The 21,400-nt window shown below is 38.2% G+C and overlaps 1 protein-coding gene across 4 annotated transcripts in view; it reads left to right on the top strand.

The window, feature by feature from the left end:
* Positions 1-3,188: 3,188 nt before the first annotated feature.
* Positions 3,189-21,400, top strand: part of ALKBH8 (alkB homolog 8, tRNA methyltransferase) — a 108,321-nt gene continuing 90,109 nt past the window's right edge. Inside the window, exons 1-6 of one of the 4 annotated variants that reach the window (XM_053594930.1) lie at positions 3,189-3,208; positions 7,888-8,023; positions 11,924-12,161; positions 14,519-14,650; positions 17,738-17,833; positions 19,662-19,766. In XM_053594930.1, the coding sequence (XP_053450905.1) occupies positions 3,195-3,208; positions 7,888-8,023; positions 11,924-12,161; positions 14,519-14,650; positions 17,738-17,833; positions 19,662-19,766 (721 nt within the window). In that variant the 5' untranslated portion in view covers positions 3,189-3,194. The other 3 variants (XM_053594931.1, XM_053594932.1, XM_053594929.1) reach the window with 3 other exon arrangements.

Genomic DNA, 21,400 nt, shown 5'->3' with positions numbered 1-21,400 from the left:
TAGAAAGAGAGTTTCATTTTGTCACCCTCAGTATAGTGCTCTGATGCCACAGCAACCTCCAGCTCTTGGGCTTAGGCAATTCTCTTGCCTCAGCCTCCAGAGTACCTGTGGGACTACAGGTGCCCACCACAATGCCCTGGCTATTTTTTGTTGCAGTTTGACTGGGGCCGGGTTCGAATCTTCTACCCTTGGTATATGGGGTTGGCGCCCTACTCACTGAGACATAGGTGCTGCCCATTCCTAGTTCTAATTTTTCAACTCTACCTTTAAATGCTTTAAAATGTAGTATGGTCTAATCTGATTAAATTCACTTATAGTATAATATGATTTACAATAAATATCTTCATTAGTGGGGCCATCTTAGTTGCACCTTGAGACTGTGCTCTTGATTACAAAGTTCAAGAAGAGGGTTCAGGGGTTGGAAAACTATAGCCTATTGGCCAAATTCTGCTAGCACAAGCTGAAAGAGCTAAGACAAGTTTCTACATTTTTAAAGGGTTATTAAGAATAGACAAAGAAAAATATGTGAACACAAGCCAAAAATATTTATTATCTGGATTTCACAGACAAATCTTACCAACCCTATTGCAGTTGACAGCAAATTCACCTCTCTTGAAGTTAACACTATTTTTTACTAAGGAAAGAGTCATTAGGTGAGCATTTTGTACCTTTGAAAAATTATAGGTTACCATGTAGTTTTTGGCACAGGTAAAGATGAATTTTACCTTCAAATTAAAATTCCTTTTCAGTTCAACATTTATGAACTTACTGTTATTACAAGATTATCAAATATGATGAGGTTACATAATGAACAATGTAGCAGAAAGTCACCCAGGGAGTCATCTTCTCTAGGAGAAATGGTCTATGAAATACTCCAAGAAAAAGACAAGGGCCTGTGTTACCAGATGAAGAGGGTCCAGCCACCTGTCACTGTCAGCCAACATGCAGAGACCAGGATAGGTCAAGCAAACTATTTGTCAGAAGGATGGGATTCTGGAGAACAGTGAGTAGCCTCTCTAAGGCCGTTTTGTTCTTCCATTTCCAAAATTACAGTTTTATATATTTAAGTTCAAAGTGAAGACCATGTTAACCCTTATCTTAAACAATAATTGGTAGAACTCATGACCCACAGCAAACAATAATCAGGACTCAAAACAACATTGCAATTCAAAAGCTAATCTCCTAAATCAATCCACCTAAACTACTCAAGATAGGCATCTTCAGGGTGGGAGCTAAATTTACAAAACAGTAAGAATGGGAGATGGGGAGCTGCCAAGAAACTGACCAGACCAGCCATCTTATTTTCACTGTGCTTTCATTTATATACAAAGGGTTACATACAATTTTTTTTTTTTTAATTTATCTACTTTTCTAAAGGATATTGAGGCAGGGTTGGACAGGAGATGGTTGGAAATTTGGGCTTATAACTCAGGAGCAGAAGAGGAGAAATAAACAACCATTTAACACATCTTACTTAATTATCACATCAGTCTTAAAAGGAAAATGCTATTTTGTAGTTTCTACTTTAGGTCATAACCCAATACCCCCATATGCTTTTCAGTAAACCAAACTGATTCTTAAAAAAAAAAGTAAGGGCTGAAGGTAAAGATTAGGGAATTATCCGTATATCTCTTTAAAACTCTTGGGAAGGCAGGCAGGAAGAGGCTGTAGAATAAAAGAAAAAGGTCAAACATAAAACCTGAGGGGTTGCTGTGTTTAATTAGAGAAGCTTGTGGAAAACTCTGAAAGCAAGTGATCAAGATGTATAAAGAGAACTAAAAGAGAATGATTTTACAGAGGCTTAGAAAATCAAAAGCTTTAAAAGCTTCCGCGCCTTAAAGAGGACAGAGACTGAGATGAAGTAACTAAAGTTGCCAATAGGAGACAAGGGGCTATGTTAATGTTACACTGTTGTCCAATTTGGGAGCCACTAGCACATGTGGCTATTTAATTAAAATTAAATAAATTTTTTAAATTCAAAATTCAGTGCATAGTTTACCAGTCACATTTGAAATGCTCAAAAGCCTATCATATGGGACAGTTCGGATTTTAAAACATTTCCGTCATTGCGGAAAGTTCAGTTAGGATGTACTTTTGAAAGCACCTAGCAGGTCAGAAGCAAGACTGCAATGGGGGAGACGTTTTCTCTTACACCCAAGTAGTCTGCAATGTCTTGTTGGTTTGATCTTTGCATCTTGCACTTGCCTCCTCACTTTTCCTTTTCAGTTTTGGTACCACCCTTTTTCTTTCTTGGACTATTGAAATCGCTGCGTATTTGCCTCCCAAATTCTGTTCTTTCCCCCTTCTAACTTATTCTTTACACAAATCATTTTTCCACTCAACAACACTCTCTTTTCAGGGCCCCTTTTCCTGGCCAGCTCGCCAACCTTAACTTTTACCGATAGTTCACTACCTTGCAGCATAGATTTGGGCATTGCAACACTACAGGACGGCAATTCTCCTGCCCTCCTTCAACATTCGTGCATGTATCTTCCTATTACTCTGTGGTTCTCACCATTTCCCTGGCACATTCATGCATAGTAAACCCTCCTTCTCTCCTGCCCATACAATCTTCTTTTGGACCCTGGGAGTCTCTCCCATACCTCTAAACGATTCAGGAGGAAAGATGCACAAAGAGCGCAAGGTGGCGGGGAGGGGCAGGCGGGGCATTACAGAGAAACCGAAGGACACAAAATTGTTTGACCCTGTCCATTTGGGGAAGGACCAATAAAAATAAAGTTGCGGGTGGCACCTGTGGCTCAGCGGGTAGGGCGCCGGACCCATATACCAAGGGTGGTGGGTTCAGACCCGGCCCCGGCCAAACTGCAACCAAAAAATAGCCGGGCGTTGTGGCGGGCGCCTGTGGTCCCAGCTACTCGGGAGGCTGAGGCAGGAGAATCGCCTGGGCCCTGGAGTTGGAGGTTGCTGTGAGCTGTGTGACGCCACGGCACTCTACTAAGGGCGATAAGGTGAGACTCTGTCTCTACAAAAAAAAAATAATAATAAAGTTGCATTGTTAATTATTACCATCTTACCAAACAAAACTGAGTAATAGAGACCACGGTAACAGAGACCAGTTCGCAAAGACACTCAGCCGGAAAATGTGCGTGAGGTCTTCTGGGAGGCCAAGGGGATTGTGGGAGTTAGTTTTCGCCCCGCTGACTCATGGGAAACGTAGTGCACTTTTCTCCAACATGGCCGCGCCCGGGTGAGGTGGTCTGCAAGTACCTACCGCCGCTTTCTGGGGTTAGAGCATAAAGTCTCGCAAAGGAGAGAATACCTGCTTGGTTAGAATCCGGCCTAAGCCAAGGCAGAGGCGAGTGGCCCTTGCTGGCGGACACATAGGCAGCAAACCTCTGCTTCCTCTTGTCAGCCTCTTCGTTCTTCACCCGCCTCGCTGACATGGGCCGAAAACCCAGGGAAAGCACAGATAATGTGGGCGGGTAGCGCTCTGGGACCGTCTGTGGGACGTAGGGCTTCTGTTCGTTGTGTTAGTGTTTAAGGGGCACGTGTTTGTGTTTTGGCGGGTGCTCATGTGGTGCCTGTGCTAATCTTCTCTTTTCTTTAGGGTTGGAGACAGTTGGTTGCAACCTGGGGCTTCTTAATCGGGCGCGTTGGGACTTTTCTGACCAGTATCAGTAGAGTAAAGCAAAAGCAGTGCCGATGGCTTTATCGCTGGCGCAGCTGATTGTTCCTGTGCTTTTATTTGAGCAATCCCCGCAACCCTTAGGCCTCTGGTGGTGTCAGCCTGTGGGTCTGATTAATGTCATTGAACAATTATTGTCCACTGTATGTCAGGCATCAAATTGTGCTCTCAAATAGATGATAGTCTTCTTTTTGAGCCCAACACAGACAGATAATTATAATACAATGTGAGAACTCCAGAGTTAGGGATACACAATTAATGAAAACGTGGAAGCCGCCAAACTCAGAACTCTGGAGAAGTTTAGGAGGAGCTAAGACGGCAAATTTGATTTAGGTTTATTAAACAACGTATAGTATTCTTCAAAGAGTTAAAATATGGTGACATGACAAGATATGGGATGTAGCGTTTCTAATAATTTTAAACCTTTACAGTTTGTTTTTTAAAAGATAGGTGAGGCAATTTGAATAGCTACTAAACTCAAAAGTCATGAAAGAAGAAAACTCCCTCGCATACCGATACTCATCTATACATTTCCCTTCCTTGCGGGTAATCCATATCACCAGTTTCTTGTGTATTCTTTTTTTTTTTTTTTTTTATTTGAGACAGAGTTTCACTATGTTGCCCCATAGAGTGCTGTGGCGTCACAGCTCACAGCAACCTCAAACTCTTGGGCTTAAGTGATTCTCTTGCCTCAGCCTCCGAAGTAGCTGGGACTACAGGCACCCGCCACAACGCCCGGTTCTTTTTTGGTTGTAGTTGTCATTGTTGCTTGGGAGGCCGGGGCTGGATTTGGGCCCGCCAACTCTGGTGTATGTGGCTGGCACCCTAGCCTCGGAGCTACAGGCGCTGAGCCAGTTTCTTGTGTATTCTAAAGATTTACATGTAAGCTTTGTATACTCGTGCTGTACTTTAAAATCAGGCCTCATTTGGTAGGAATTCAGGTTCTTTCTATTCTTTGCTAGTAATTATAGTTTACATACAAGCACAGGAACATTTATTTATCCTACTGGGTTTATAATAGGTTTTCTGTTGCTCAAGGAGGGCAGGGACACACAGACTACCATTATCACTTAGGGCACTATCCAATGGGATGTATTGGGGTTAAATTTACTAACATGGAAGTAGCAGAGTGTGCGTAATCTCTAAACACTCATTATCCCACAGAGAGAAGGCTTAGGCTGGAGGTGGCTGGACTGGACTCAGCATGACTAGTATCCTAGTAAATAGTGACCTCACTCCCATAATATGGCACGGAGCATCTAAACATTTGTGCCACAGTGAATATTCCCTAGCCAGGGAAAAGGCCTTGTTGGAAAGGAGCAGTTCCAGACCTCAGCAGGTGGTATCAGCCTATTCTTTGTTAAGGTGACTCAGACCTGCTGGGCTAGCACACTGCCAAGCTACTGGAATGGAGGAAAAATGAGCCTCAAAAGACATCTAGATTTATCTTTCTTTACATGCAATATTGGGTGACCAATGGAGGGAGAAAGGAAAGGGGATGACAAAAATGCAGTTATGAGGCTCCATCTGCTGGTGCTGGACTTACAGTGGCAGACTTGTAAAAAGATGTATTTGGCATCTTTTCTTTCTGTTTCTTTCATTTTGAAGTCTTTCCTTCCATGAAATATTAAGAAAAAATTCTGTAGGGCACTCACCACTTGTTCTCCATGATGTGCTGTAGAGTAGGCGCTTCAAAAGATAGAGATCTTAGAATGGAATGGCTATAAAATACCTCCTTTGAAGGCCCTCAGCTGTTTTTTCTCTTATTAAGCCATCTTGATCTTCTGAAAACAATAGTATAGTAATAAATTTAATTTTCCTTAAAAAGCTATGAGATGGGCACTATTATTTTTATCCCTATTCAAAGATGAAGAAATAGAAACAGATATGTAATTAACTCCCCTAGGAACATAGAGCTAGTAAGTGGTGGAGCTGAAATTTGAACCTGGAACCTAGACTTCCAAACACGGCTTCATATCACTGAATGAGGCCCTGGGGTAATTAAGAAAAGTATGTTTTTATCTCTGTCCTCAAAAAGCTCACAGTTCAATGGAAGGGGACAGATATTAGAACAAATCACTGTAATTAGTGCAGTGATAGAAGTATCCCTTCAGTTGTCCCCCTCCTGTCCAATGATGACTTTCAATGCTTTTATTTTAAAATTTCAGGTTGATGTGAGGGTACAAATGACCAGGTCACAATATATGAATTTGTTAGGTAGGGTCCCTCCAGTAATTGTGTCCTCCACCCAAAAGATGTGCCATACACCTCTACATTGTGCCTATGAAGTGGGAACACCCAAACCCCTGTCCCCTCTTCCCCTCCCTCATCCTTCTCCCCCCAACTTAAATTGAATATTTTTCCTGCTGTGCGATCATGAATTAGATGTCTACTGGCTTCATATTAGTATTCACTGCATTGGATATTTGCTTTTCCATTCTAGTGATACTTTACTAAGAAGAATATGTTTCAAGTACATCAAGATTAATACAATCCTAATGCTTTCTAATCTCAGTCCTTTTCCTAGGAGCCACTTCATATTGGCACCTGTCAGTGTGACATGGCAACTGTATGTCTCACCAGTAGCCTGAACATATTATATCATAAATCTGACTCATTACCTCCCTTCCTGAGTAGCTCCTCCTGACTTTCCAGTTTTGAAAGGACCTCACTGGTTTCTCAGTCACTCAGCTTTATCCTTTTGGTTTCTCTCTCCTTCATTTCTGAGTATACATCAAGGCCTGTTGATGCTACCTGAAACTTTTCTTTCATCCTTCCTCTTTCCCCTCTCCCACTATTCCCTTTTCTACTCTCCAGCATAGATCAGCATTTCTACTTTGCCAAGCTGGATTATTGCAGGTCTTCTTACCTCTCATCTCCCTACTATGTTGTCCAACTAGCCTGCCTCACTGGCCTTACCTCCTATCTTATTAACTCCATGTGTTGGGAAGCTGGACTGCTGGCATTTTAATAGACTTGGTATTTTATTTTCTGTACTTAAAGATTAGCAATTACAGCTGTGACTATTTATGAGTTGTTTGGAAATATGATTTTGCATAACCCCCTAAATTTGTTTCTTCTATTAACTTCGGAGAATTCCAAGTGTGTAAAATAGGTCAACATACTCTCTATGCTCTAATTGTATGAACAAAATAAAATAGTCTACTATGATAAAGCATGCTACAGGATGCTGATTTGGATATATGATTACAGAGGACCCTCGGGAAGATACTTAGTACTTGCTGATTGATGTATTTCAATAATGTGAAAGCACAATTTTATGGGATTCTTATTATTACTGTCATTTAAAACATTATAGGCTGGGTGCAATGTCTCACACCTGTAATCCTAGCACTTTTGGAGGACAAAGTGGGAGGATCACATGGGGTCAGGAGTTTGAGACCAGCCTGGGCAAGTGGGAGACCTCATCTTTACCAAAAACAGAAAAAATTAGCTGGGCATGGTGATGCTCACCTGTAGTCTCAGCTACTCGGAACGCCGAAGCAGGGGAATCCCTTGAGCCCATGAGTTGGAGGTTCCTGGGAGCTATGATGATGCCAGGGCACTCTACCCAGGGTGACAGACAAAAGGGAAAAAAGTTACAGACATAAATACATGACATGAACAGATTAAAAAATAATAGAATGAATACCTACACCTACCATCTAGCTTAAGAAATACCTTCCATGTTCACATATGTCACTTCCATATCAGTGTCTTTCCTTCTTCACAGACATAACCTCTTCTGAATTTTGTGTTCATTATTTCCTTGCTTCACTTTTAGTTTTGCTGTATAGGTATTGCTAAACAATATATGGCTTACTTTTTGATACTGACCTTTATATAAATGGAGTCGTATTGTGTATTCTTCCATGAATTTTGTGTTGTTTCTGCCCTTGCCTGTGCTCCTCTTCCTCCCTCTCTGCTCTTTGCCTTGCTTTACATGATAATTGTGAATTTGTCCACGGCACATTTTACCTAGGACTGCGAGTCAAATGGCAGACTTAATGGAGCTACATTAGAACATTTTTTTAGACCTATCAAAGATGCAGTTAGATGTTCGTAAATGTTCCTTTACTGTATTTTCTGTTTATCGATTCATTCTTCTCTTGGTTATTGAAAGGTAAACAAAACATTCAAATGGAAATATTTATAAACTATAAAATATATGAATAACATCATTGTAATTGTTTCTTCAGGACTCTTAAGGTTGACAGTTTTTTTACTTTTTTTTTTTTCAGTATTGCTATGGATAGTAGCCATCAACATAATTACAAACTCAGTAAAATGGAGAAGAAGTTCTTAAGGAAACAGATGAAAGCCAGGCATACCTTGCTGAGACATGAAGGCATTGAGACAGTCGCCTATGCCACTCAGGTGACCTAAAACTGTTATTAGCATTTACATTGTAAATGCATTGACATGTTAATGTATATTGATATAGAAATTCTTAATAGCTGCTCAAGGCTGTAGTTGTTCAATCATATGTTACATCTGTGTTAAATACACGTATGATAGGACCTGCTGACTTTCTATCTTCGGCCATAGCTTAGTCTATAATTTGAATTTCTTTTGTGTTGGCTTGAATGAGAGGAAGTCGTGGGTATATATTAATAATAATATCTCTGTACCAGCCTTTTCAGTTTGCAGAGTTTACGTATTATTATATTTAATTCCCCAAATATCCATAGGAAATAGATGAAAAAACTAAAGTTTAGGATGTTATGCTAGGTCCATTGATAAAAGCTAGGAAGTTGCTAATAGAAACTTAAAGCTAGGTCTTTTGTATTCTAATAACTCTTCTTTCTTCTGTTTCCAATCTCACCTATTTTATAAAGCATTTTGATTATGTGTTACAAAGCATTTTTTCTTTTATTAGATCTTGCTGACAAAGTCTTTTCATTATCTGATGGCAATGATTAAATAAGATAATAAATATGAGGGACTGAGATTTTGTGGGCTATGAATTAGAAAAATGCAGTTTAACTCTTAGTTTCTCCACTTCTTTGGACATGTGGAGTAACATTTGACTTTGGCTTTCTTCATTTGGAAGCAGGGCGCAGTATTGCATACCTTTTTACCCTATTTGCTCGTTGGATTCTAGAGACTCTCCTGATACTTAGACATTAAAATACTACATGAATGTAAGGAATTCAAACGAGACTATTTTTGGATCATAAAGTTGTAAGAGTGAGAAGGAATCATAGATATCATTTAACTGAGAGGCAAACATACAATTCTGAAGGTAGAGCTGGGTTTGAAATTTAGGCCTGTTGACTCTCAGCCGATATCCTTCCCTTGGGCTTGGGATGATGTCTTTGTGTTTCATTATAGTTTAGGAATGAGCAGTCTCATTCCTCAATGTTGAGGGATATTTGAATACAGCAGGCAAAAGGCCCATACTTGGAGTTAAATATTTTTGACTTTAGAGAATTTAAGTCAAATTTCTATAGCAAGGATAGAACAGATAATAGATTAGAATAATTAGTATATTTCTTTTCCCAACCATGACTTACATTCTTTTCCTTACAGGGGTCATGAAGAAACTAATAAGAAAAAAAAATGGGCTGAGTTTCTTTGTAGCCTCTGAAGCTTCTGGTTGGGTTTGTCTTTTCTTTAGGGTCTCTCCAGAAGCTTTCATCTCCTCTCATGGCCTTCAAAGTGGCATTTTATTTTTTCTGTACTGTATTTGAAAGGAAAAGAATAAAATTGTAGCAGGACCTTTAATTATATTTTATTTACCTAGGGGAGTACAAATATTCTTCTAACGATGTGTTATGGATAAATAGTGTTTCCTTTGTTCAAATTTATAGTTTGTAAGATTTTTCTAGAGCAGTGAGCCTGAAATTGTCAAAATGTTTAAATTCCCTGCGTCATATGTATCAGTATTTGGAAAATTGCTTGAATAATTATGAATAAAATAATTATTACATTTAATCATATTGCATAACTCACATGTAATGGGATGTAAGTTCCTCCTGCCCCGTCCCCTATTGCACTTGCTTTGTGTGTTTGCCTTTAGAGTTATCCACAAGTCACTTGGACAGCCTCTGTGAGGACCCTCTTCCACTTGTGCCTCCTCATCACCTTTCATTCCTAGATGGTGTAGTGAACCCTTGGGATTTATGTGACCTTTGTAATTCCTTAGATTTAAGAAATGAAAGTGCTTTTGTAGTTATGGCTGCATCTAACCAAATCATTATGATATTTTAGTTAATAAACCTTACTAGATGATAAATGAGGTCTAAGGCAAGCCATTTGAAACTAAATTTGTGCCATATAATACAGTAGTATATTAGTGGGTTTTTTATTATTTATATGTGTGTGTATATATATATATATACACATATATATTTGCATACATACAAAGTATTGGCTGTCCCATGACAAAACAGTTTTACTTTTCTTCTTATCTACTTTATAATAATTCTATTATATCCTTTTTAAACAAGGTTCTAGATAGTCTTATTTTGTATAATAAAACTAGTTCACTATGTACTAACCTCTCCTGTCCTCAAGCCAAATTAGGCTTCTGAGCTCAGAATGGGTTTTACACTTTTAAAGTTTTAAGTAAAGCTGAGACTATGTGATAGCAAGTTACATGGCCTGCAAAACATGGAATATCTACTATTACCAGAAAAACTTTGTCCACACCTGGTATAATTGATGAAATTGATTAGAGTAGGCCCTCCTTGGCTTACTTTTGTTATACTACAATGTTTTTAGAAGTCGTAAACCATAAATTAAAGATCTTAACACCACATAGAATTATTTTTTAAGTATACAGGCTACTTTTATGGGTGTTTATGGGTGCTAGGCCATAAACATCAGAATAAAAATAGGAAGGCCAGGTGCACTGGCTTATGCCTGTAATCCTAGTACTCTAGGAGGCCTAGACTGGTAGATTGCCTATGTTGTGGCAGCTACTTGGAGGCTGAGACAAAAGAATCCCTTGAGCCCAAGAGTTTGAGGTTGCTGTGAGCTGTGATGCCACTGCACTCAACCGAGGGCAACAAACTGAGACTCTGTCTCTAAAATAAATAAATAAAAGTATAAAATAAGAGATGACTCCTCCATCCCTCCATAATGTCCTTGAATAGAGTTTAGTGCAGAATTAAACTTACAAACTGACCAAATTACTTAGACTGAATTTCCCTGGAGGAAATTTTTCCTAAATTATGTTTAATAGAACCTATAATTGATTTTTTGAGCCAGTACCTTTACTTTCATTAATAGTTTTTAGTAAACATTGTATAATGGTTATATTAAGAATGTGGATTCTGGAAACTGACAAGTTTGAAACTCACCCCTAATTAACCATTTAATCTAACTTGTCTGATCATCAGTTTTTCCTCTATAAAGTGGGGCTAATATTACCCAAATAAATTCTTCTATTGTGAAGGTTATGTTAATGAGGATTAATTAGGTAAAAGCATATAGAACAATCTCTGGCAAAAAGCAAGTATTATGTAATTGATTGTTTTTTCTCCTCTTACCCTTTGATTTTGTTAAATTTGTATTTCTGAATAATAGCATCTTCTTTTAATTTGCACTTACGGTCACTGAGAAATGAATATTTTGCTGAAATAGGTTGGCTCACGCCTGTAATCCCAGTACTTGGGCGACCAAGGTGGGTGGATTGTCTGAGCTCACAGATTCAAGTCTGTCTTGAGCCAGAGTCAGACCCCATCTCTAAAAAATAGCCGGACACTGTGGTGGGCACCTGTGGTCCCAGCTACTTGGGAGGCTGAGGCAAGATAATCGCCTGAGGCCAAGAAGTTGAGATTGCTGTGAATCATGATGCCATGGCACTCTACCGAGGGTGACCAAGTGAGACTGTCTCCAAAAAAAAATATTATTTACAACATACGAGTAGTACTTTTTCTTCCCCAAATATTTAGTAGATTGGTTTATGTACTCTGTACGAAATGAGCAAAGGAAATAATTACTATAAGGAAACTTTTTCCCCCTTAATTACATCTTTGTATAAATCACTTTAAAATTTAAGATTAATATGAGGGTACACATGATGAGGTTATATTGTTTGCATTTGTTAGGTAAAGTTAAGTTGTAGTTGAACCCTTCACTCAGGGAGTGTGCTGTGTACCCTTACATTGTACCCATTAGGTGAGAATTTACTAATCCTCCTCCCTTCTCCTCTCTCCCTTTTCCTTCTTTCCACCTCCTCCCTTAAATTTGTGTTTTTCTTTCATGTAGGCATACAGTTGTTTAGAAATCTTATATTACTCATATTACTTTTTCTTTTTGTCTTTTAAGAACCTGGTTGTTGCCAATGGTGGTTTGGGTAATGGTGTGAGTAGGAGCCAGCTGCTCCCAGTTTTGGAGAAATGTGGACCCCTGGATGCTCTCTTGATGCCACCTAACAAGCCCTACTCATTTGCAAGATACAAAACTACAGAAGAATCCAAGAGAGCTTATGTTACTCTCAATGGAAAAGAAATAGTGGACGATTTAGGACAAAAGATCATTCTGTATTTGAATTTTGTGGAAAAAGGTATTAAGATACAGTTGTCTTTTAAAAAGTGGTTCTTTTTTTGTGAGTTTTCTTTTCATAGACATATGTTCGGGAGTTCAGTTATTGAGAAACAAAATTAGGACAGCAGGTTAGCAGCCCATTTTACTGTAAAAACCATTCCCTAAGCACTTAGTTTGTCCCTGGGACTAGTAGAAGGTACAGAGGTGAGTAAGACATATCCTGCCTTTAGGGAAGCAGTCCTCACCAATCAACAATATATTTATTATGCATTTTGCTTATTTTGGAATTCTTCTACCTAATTGTATTTTTCAAGGTTTAATGTTGAGGATCCAGATCACCAATTTATTTCATAGTGTCTGCCCAGAAGCTTTGAATCAATCACTGGAGAATTCATTGTAGTCCAAGTGGTTATGTGCCAATCTTCACGTTTATGGAGGAGTACCTTCAGCCGTTAACAAGTCCTAAAACTGCTGCCCAGTAGAACTTTCTGTGAGGACAGGAATGTTTGTGTCTGTGCTGTCCAGTATGACACCCACTGGGTAGTGTGCTTGAAGAAGTGAAATTATTTAGGTGATGAAGGAGCTCAGTTCAGATGTTCTGGGGGTGGGTAGCTGAGGATAATTTGATCAAATTTATGTTTTTGTAAAACAAGACTCAAAGGAAAACTTTTAAAGACTTTTGAAGATATATTTTAGAAATTTACACTTCTCAGTGTTCCTATGTATTTGATTTTAAATCTGATTTAAACTTTTTCTATTTGAGAAACTAGATTGTCCTTGTATATTAGGTGTTTCTGATCAGGTTTTGAAAACTGAATGGCTAAAGAGTAAGTTTTAAGCAGGAAATACTGTTACTGAGTTTTCTACCCTTGAGTATATTGAATACTCAGTAAGAATTGTGCAAAATGAATTTTGGAGTGTTCTTTATTTGAAATCCTTCATAAAATACAGATGTACTTCTAACACTGAATCAGTCATACTTTTAAACTTGGAAATCATTTTTAATGATCACAGAAATGTGGGTGGCGCCTGTGGCTCAAGGGGTAGGGCGCCAGTCCCATATGCTGGAGGTGGCGGGTTCAAACCCAGCCCCGGCCAAAAACCACACACACAAAAAAAAAAGATAACAGAAATGTGTTACAAATATTTTGATATCTGTCATATGGTAGGTACTGAGTAACAAATATAAGGGTTATTTTTATTTATTTATTATTTATTTATTTGAGACAGAGTCTCAAGCTGTCTCCCTGGGTAGAGTGCTGTGGTGTCACAGCTCACAGCAACCTCAAACTCCTGGGTCCAAGCAATTCTCTTGCCTCTGCCTCCCAAGTAGCTGAGACTACAGGAGCCTGCCACAATGCCCAGCTAGTTTTTGGCCTGGGCTGGATTCGAACCTGCCAGCTCTGGTGTAAGTGGCTGGCACCCTAGCTGCCTGAGCTACAGGTGTCAAGCCATAAGGGATATTTTTTATTCTTAAAAAAAATATTTAGGAAACTAAATAGAAATTATTTATACTATAATTACTTTTTCCCAAAGTTTTCCTTATGTAGTTTAAATAAATAATGTCTGGCACATGGTAGGGACTGGCATATAGTTATCAATGATTTGCTATTTATGTTTCTGAAATGTTACTAATAGAATCTAGTAGGTACTTACTATTTTTGTGACTTTATATATTAAATAATTCAAAGAGTTAATTGGCCTGGCAGAAAACTGCCTGGCAGAAAAACTTCAGAAATCATATCTGTAACATGAATGATCAGCCCCTAATAGTAAATGTGAATACACTATTCCTTTATCTAATAGTAAATTCTTTTTCTTTTCCTTCTAGAGCTGTAGCTGTACCTATCTAAAACTTAAAAAATACAGGAACTTTATTTTAATATATGTTAAATAATTCCTCATAAATGGTATTTTTTATTTCTTTAGAAAGTTTTATGTTATTTTACATTTTTCTGTTACTTGACCATAGCCAGCTAGTATGAAGACCTTAAGAACAAAAATGAGCATTTAAATTCTTGTATTCATTATTTAGAGACAATCTGACTTTTTTTTATGGAGGGGCATCCTGTGGATATTATGGGAAACCTTGTCTTGTAGTAAGATTTAAAAAGTGACTTAATCATGTTCAAACAGAACACTTAAATAAATATCCTTCTATTTGCTTTTGGTAATTGCAGTGGGTAAAATGTACAGTAATTTTGATCTTGGTCTTTGTTTTTTGCCCTTTTAATATGTTGTGTGCCTTTCAGCATTCTTATTTCTGAAAATGAGGATTGGGAGTTTTGTAAACTGATAAGTAGCTATTGAACAGAATTGTTTATATATATGAACTATTAGTTTTGTACGTGACTATTTTAATTTGTTTTCCCTTAGTTCAATGGAAAGAGTTGGAGCCTCAAGCCTTACCACCAGGCCTCAAGGTCATGGAAGAAATCATTTCTTCTGAGGAGGAGAAACTGCTTTTGGAAAGTATTGATTGGACAGAAGATACAGATAATCACAATTGTAAGTAAAACTTTTTAAAACCGATATCTAAAAATTTCTCCAAAATGCCGTGTTGTTGTTGCTTTCCTCCTCCCTTTTTTGGCTTATTAATATTTTCTGAAAATTTTTGAAAGTGGCCTGAATCTAATGTTAAGCAAGTCATACTAACAATTATTGGGAACAGTAATGATAAATAACATTTATATACTATCAGTTTAAACTCTAACCAGATTAATATTTATTACTTAACATTCGGGTCACTTTTTTTCATTTCAGGATATTATGGGGGAATACGTGTTTTGGTTATGTGGATTGCTTTTGTCCTGCTTTTTATTTATTTATTTATTGCAGTTTTTGGCTGGGGCTGGGTTCGGACCTGCCACTTCCGGCGTATGGGGCCAGCGCCCCACTCCTTTGAGCCACAGGCGCTGCCCTCTTTTTTTTTTTTTCTCTTTTGTCTCTCTTTTTTCTCTCCTTTTTTTATTTTTTAATTTTTTAAAATAAACTCTTGTGTTGAGGGTTGACTTTCAACAGATCACAGCAAGGGAGCTGCTCTGTTGTGTATGAAACCCCAATCCAGAAGTAGGTCAGCTACAAGTGTTTAGCACCAGGTTCTCAGGAATTTGCATTCCCTTATTGGTTAGGGGCTGGCTGCCTTTGTGGCCACAACTCTGTTTCCCTGGACAAGGGGTGTTTTGCACTGGTTCTTGGGCCACAGTGTGCGACAGCTTGCTGGCGGAGGGGATGATGCCCTCACCAGCTAAGGCCAACTGAGGCTCCAGGATGCTGAGTGGGATTCTGTCTTGGGGGGTTCAGTCAGTCATAATCCACGTTTGTAGTGCTTGAGTCCAAGTGTGCCCATCACCCAGGTAGTGTAGATTGTACCCATTCAACATGATTTCACCCATCCTCTCCTCTCCCACCTATTTGATTTCTGTTGAGTTTTACTTCCACCTGTGCACCTGAGTGTTGATCAGTTTTAGTTCTAATTTAATAGTGAGTACATATGGTGTTTGTTTTCCCATTCTTGCAATACTTCCACTTAGGAGAAACTGGAAGTTCCATCCAATCGATTGTTGCAAAAAGCATTTGTTTTTCTTATGGCTGAGTAGTGCCCATGGGGTATACATATACCACATTTTATTAAACTACTCGAGAATTGATGGGGACTTTTTTATTTCACATCTTTGCAATTGTGAATTGTGCTGCAATACACATTGGAGTACAATTGCTTTTTGATAAAATGACTTTTTTTTCTTTGGGTAAATACCCAAGAGCAAACCGAACCAAAACCCAGCAGAAGAAAAGAAATACCTGAAGTCAGAGCAGAGCTAAATGAAATCGAAAACAAAACAATAATACAGATGATTAATGAAACAAAAAGTTGGTTCTTTGAAAAGATAAACAAAGTTGATAGACCCTTCATTAGATTAACCAAAATAGAAGAGAAAGCATCCAAATAAGCTCAATCACAAATAAAAATGAAGATACTACAACTGATACTACAGAAATACAAAATATCATCTGTGAATGCTATAAAGATCTCTATGTGTGTAAACTTGAAAATGTTGAGAAAAATGGACAAATTCTGGTAAACACACAGTATCCCAAGGCTCAATCAGGTAGAAACAGAACTCTTAAACAGATAAGTACAGGCAGTCCCTGAGTTAAAAAACATCCAACTTCTGTACAACTTGCACTTAACGAATGGAGGTGTTTTATTAAGTCCCTGCCTCACAAACATCTGACTGACATATGACTCACATTTATGAACAGAGGCTATTACAAGTAATAGATAAATGTACCTGTTCTAACTTACATGCAAATTCAACTTAAGAACAAACCCACAGAACCTATCTTGTTCATAAACTTGGGACTGCCTGTAGCAAGCAACAGAACTGAAGTGGGAATAAAAAAATATTTCAACAAAAAAAGCCCCAGACAAGATGGTTTCACAGCTGAATTTTATCAGATCTGCAGGTAATTGGTATCCGTACTGCCGATATTATTTCATGACGTTGACAAGGAAGGAATCTCCAGCTCGTTCTACAAAGCATCACCCTGATATCTTAGCCAGGAAAGGGCACAACAAAAAAAGAAAACTATAGATGAATATCTCTATGAATATAGAAGTAAAAATCCTTAAAATTCTAGCAAACTGAATTCAGCTGCACATCAAAAAAATCATCCACCATGAGTATGACAAAGTAGGCTTCATCCAGGGTTGCAAGAATGGTTCAACATACGTAAATCCAATAAATGTGATTTTACTACATAAACAGAAGCATGAACAAAAATCATATTATCATCACAGTAGATGCAGAAGAAGCATTTGACAAAATTCAGTAACTTTTATGATAAAAACTCTTAACAAAGTCGGCACAGATGGAACATAAAAACTGCATATGACAGATTTGCTGCCAACATCATACTGAATGGGGAAACATTGAAAGCATTTCTACTTAGAACAAGACAAGGATGCCCACTGTCACTTCTATTTAACATGGTGCTGGAAGTCCTAGCCAGAGCAATCAGGCAAGAGAAGGAAATCAAGGGCATCCAAATGGGGAAGGAAGAGATCAAACTAATACTCTATGCTGATGATGTGATCTTATATGTAGAAAACCCAAAAGATTCTGCCCAGAGACTCCTGGAATTGATAAATAAATCCAGCAGAGTCTCAGGTTAAAAAGTAATTATGTAGCTTTTACAAACCCTTTTGTTTAGATTATTTTTTTCATTCCTTTTTACCCAAAGGCACATTTCCCATGCAGAATCAGTAGTTCAACACCATACCACTATAATGTAGTAAGAACTTTCTAGAGATATTTACAAATCAGAGTTACTCTGACTCATTAGTAGTTTTGTGAGTGGCAGCAGTGTACATGGTTAGCTTTCAGATTGATTGGATGAAACTAGAGTTTGTTAGAATTTTAAATTTGACAGAACAGCAAATATGAGGCAGTTAATTTTATTAAAGACAGTAATTTAACAATTAAGAGAAATTATTGCTACTAAACTAATCCTTACTCAAAATTTTGACTTTGAAACATACAAAGAAATGCAATGTTTTTGCTCCTCAGTAGTTTACTTTCTTTCTTCACACAGTCCAGAAGTCCTTAAAACACAGAAGAGTACGGCATTTTGGTTACGAATTTCTCTATGAAAACAACAATGTAGACAAAGATAAACCATTACCTGGGGGTAAGTGACTTTTAATAACTTCTGCTTCAGAAAAAAGCTTTAATGCATTAGAAGTATATTATAATTGGGTAGGGCATTCATTTGTCATTTTTAGATAAGATTTCAAAACAGTTGATTTAAAATATTTTAATTAGATAAATAGTATAGTTTTATTAAAAAAATTCAACATATGGATAGAGCTAAAATTACTGCCTTTATGTGCATATTTCTTCTTAGAAGTATGTACTATTAACAGCTAAAAGCGGTCCAGCGTTTTTTCTTCTCTGCCACAAATGAGAAGAATGAGAGTTGCCCTGGGCATTCTGGGGCACACGTTGAATACACAAGCACTGATGGAAGCAGATGAGCTTTTTGTGATACCAACACCATAGATGAGCAAAACAGTCCTCAGATCGTCTGCCTGTGGCCCATGCTATGCAGTTGTATGTATTCTGGTTTAGTATATATTCTTCTAATCCTTCAAAAAATAAATTTACATTCAAATATATCTACCTGTGAATGTGCACAGTTGCTAACACACACGATAGTGCATGGTGTGTGTGTGGGGGCATACACTGTCCGTTCATACATTACGTGCATCACTCTCCCTCATTCTTTCCCTTCACTGTATGTCTGGGAGATCTTAGATAGATTTTTATTTTACTGAACAACTCTTTATAGTTTATTCAATTAATTCCCTATTGATAGACGTTTAGGTTGTTTCTAATTTTTAGCTTTTATAAGTAATGCTTTGGTGAGTATCTTTGTACAAATTTCTTTATGCATTATCAGAGTTTCTCAAGGGAGACTGCTAAGAAGTAGACTTGTTTCAAGATTGTTCATTAAAGTCACTAATAGATATTATCAAATTGTCTCCCTAACAGTTATACCAACATATTCTCACCGAATGTTTTATCTCCTGTACCAATCTCTACTGACGTGATATTGTAAAACTTTTAAATTTGTAATTTCCTGATTAGGAAAGGTTGGTCATTATATTTCTTTCCTTGTGAATTCTTCTTCATCTCTGTCAGTGGATTTTGAAATGAATTGCCTAATCAATTAAGAATTTATATATATTCTGGATAATCTTTTGGTATAATTCTTCACTGGAGCTAAACTTAACTGATTTTTTTTTTTTTTTTTGAGACAGAGTCTCATTTTGTTGCCCTCGTTAGAGTGCTGTAAGCTCACAGCAACCTCAGACTCTTAAGCTCAAGAGATTCTCTTGTCTCAGCGTCCCAAGTAGCTGGGACTATAGGCAGCTGCCACAATGCCCTGCTATTTTTAGAGACGGGGGTCTCACTCTTGCTCAGGCTGGTCTTGAACCTGTGAGCTCAGGCAATCCACCCGCCTTGGCCTCCCAGACTGCTGGGATTACAGGGCTGAGCCACCACACCTGGCCTAAACTTAGCTGTTTTTTAAATGACTTTAGTCTTTCCTTCTATCATGAAATAATATTTATGATTCCAAAAATGGTAAGTTATTTCCTTTGGAAGGTGTAGTTTTTTTAAGAGAAATAATTTAAGATAATTAAATGTAAAATAAGTGGGATAATTTAAAATAACAAAAAAGAAAGTTGGTCAAGATAATTTCCAATAAATAGTATATATTTATAATTTTATTGCTATTTTATAAAATACCAAAAGTGTTAGTACAGTTATTCTTTTGGGCTTTTTATTTGAAAAAATCAATAACTTTTAAAGTTCTTAATTTTTGTTTTTATTTTTAAATTTTCCTTGTGGGTTTATTGTTACAATAATGGATCTGACTGCAATGACTTTTTTTTATTCTTGGATAAAACATGCAAACTAATTATTTTAGTTTTTTCATTATGATTACTGCCTAGGTCTTCCTGACATTTGTGATAGCCTTCTGGAGAAATGGTGGAAGGAAGGTTACATTAGACATAAACCTGATCAAGTGACCGTAAATCAATATGAACCTGGACATGGTGAGCACTTTAAAATTGCAGTCATGTATTTCAAAACTAAGTAGACTGTATACTTCTCAAACTATTTTACTTCTGTGCGTCTGTTTACGTGTTTTACCTGTGTTGACCCAAGTCCTTTGCAGAGCTACACTTCAGTCCCTTGAGGAACTTTCTTCTTAAAGTGTAAACAGTCTGACACAAACCAGTTTGTGACTTTTTTTTTCTTTTTGTTCTCTCAAAATTTCACTTAGGGAAATAATGGCTTTAAAAAATAGGAGACATGTATACTGGAAGAAATCAAATAATGTACAAATACAGAGAAGAAGGATAATTGGATGGTCTTTCTCTTTTCCTCATTTGAGAATGTGGAAGACAATTTTAAGATGCCATGTTGGTGAAAAATCTTTAGGTTATTGATTTCTTTCTATTACTTATTTATGTTTTTCTACAGTTTTTGGCCAGGGCTGGGTTTGAACCCACCACCTCGGGTTTATGGGGCCGGCGCCCTACTCCTTTGAGCCACAGGCGCCGCCAATATTGATTTCTTATACTTAAAAATTAGTAGCATCTTCGTCTGATCTTTGTAGTAATCAAATGATTTTAAGGCTTTTATTTATTTATTTATTTATTTTGGCTTAAACCACAGAAATTTATTCTTTTCACAGTTTGGAAGCTGGGAAGTCCAAGCTCAAGGGGCTGTGGATGGAGTTCTTGGGGGGGGGGCTCTCTGCCTGGCCTGCACCTTCTCAGTGCGCTCATAGGCCTCCTCTCTCCCTGGGACGTGCAGGATGGAGTTCCTGGGAGGGCTCTCTGCTTGGCCTGTACCTTCTCAGTGCGCTCACAGGCGTACTCTCTTCCTGGGATGTACAGGATGGAGTTCCTGGAGGGGGAGGCTCTCTGCCTGGCCTGCACCTTCTCAGTGCGCTCACAGGCCTCCTCTCTCCCTGGGATGTACAGGATGGAATTCCTGTGGGGTGGGGGTGGGGGTGGGAGTCTCTCTGCCTGGCCTGAACCTTCTCAGTGCGCTGACAGGTCTCCTCTCTCCCTGAGATGTGCAGGATGGACAGGACTTCCACTTCTTATGAGACCATCCCTCTCCCCAGATTAGGACCTTACACTTAAGGCCTGTCTAACTTAAGCCTTTTATCAGTGGCAGGAGTTAGAGTTTTCTTTTCTTTTCTACATTCGTCACAATGTAAACTGAAGGCAGAACATGGCTTTAGTTCTTTAGCCAAGTGAACTGTTAATGCTTCACCTCTGAATTATAGAGACATTCTGACCTTGTCACTGGCACAGCTGGACAACTGGCGACTTGCCCTGTTGAGGCAGAGGCTGCTCCTGTAACACAGGACATGAGGAGCTTGCATTAGCCCCTTCAAACCAGCTGGTTCTGAAAAAGAGAGAGGAAAGAGCCAAGCCAAGTGAGCTTGACTTTTGACTAACCAAATCAGCTAAGCCTAAGGCATTCCTCCTTTGTTATCTAGGTACCTTTCTTGACCTTGATCTCTAAGGTTCTTGAATATTGTCTGTAAGGAAGTATCTTGAATAGATTCTGTAAGCGTCTTGTCTTGCTTTGTGCACGCTGGCCGTGTGCCAAGGTTTCTACTTTAGAGGTAATCACTTAACGTAGATTGATAATTGGTGGAGGAAGCCTT

Source organism: Nycticebus coucang, chromosome 6 (genome assembly GCF_027406575.1).
Source record: "Nycticebus coucang isolate mNycCou1 chromosome 6, mNycCou1.pri, whole genome shotgun sequence".
NCBI classification, from domain to species: domain Eukaryota; kingdom Metazoa; phylum Chordata; class Mammalia; order Primates; family Lorisidae; genus Nycticebus; species Nycticebus coucang.
The sequence above is the reverse complement of the archived record's forward strand: the minus strand, read 5'-3'. Positions and strand labels throughout refer to the sequence as shown.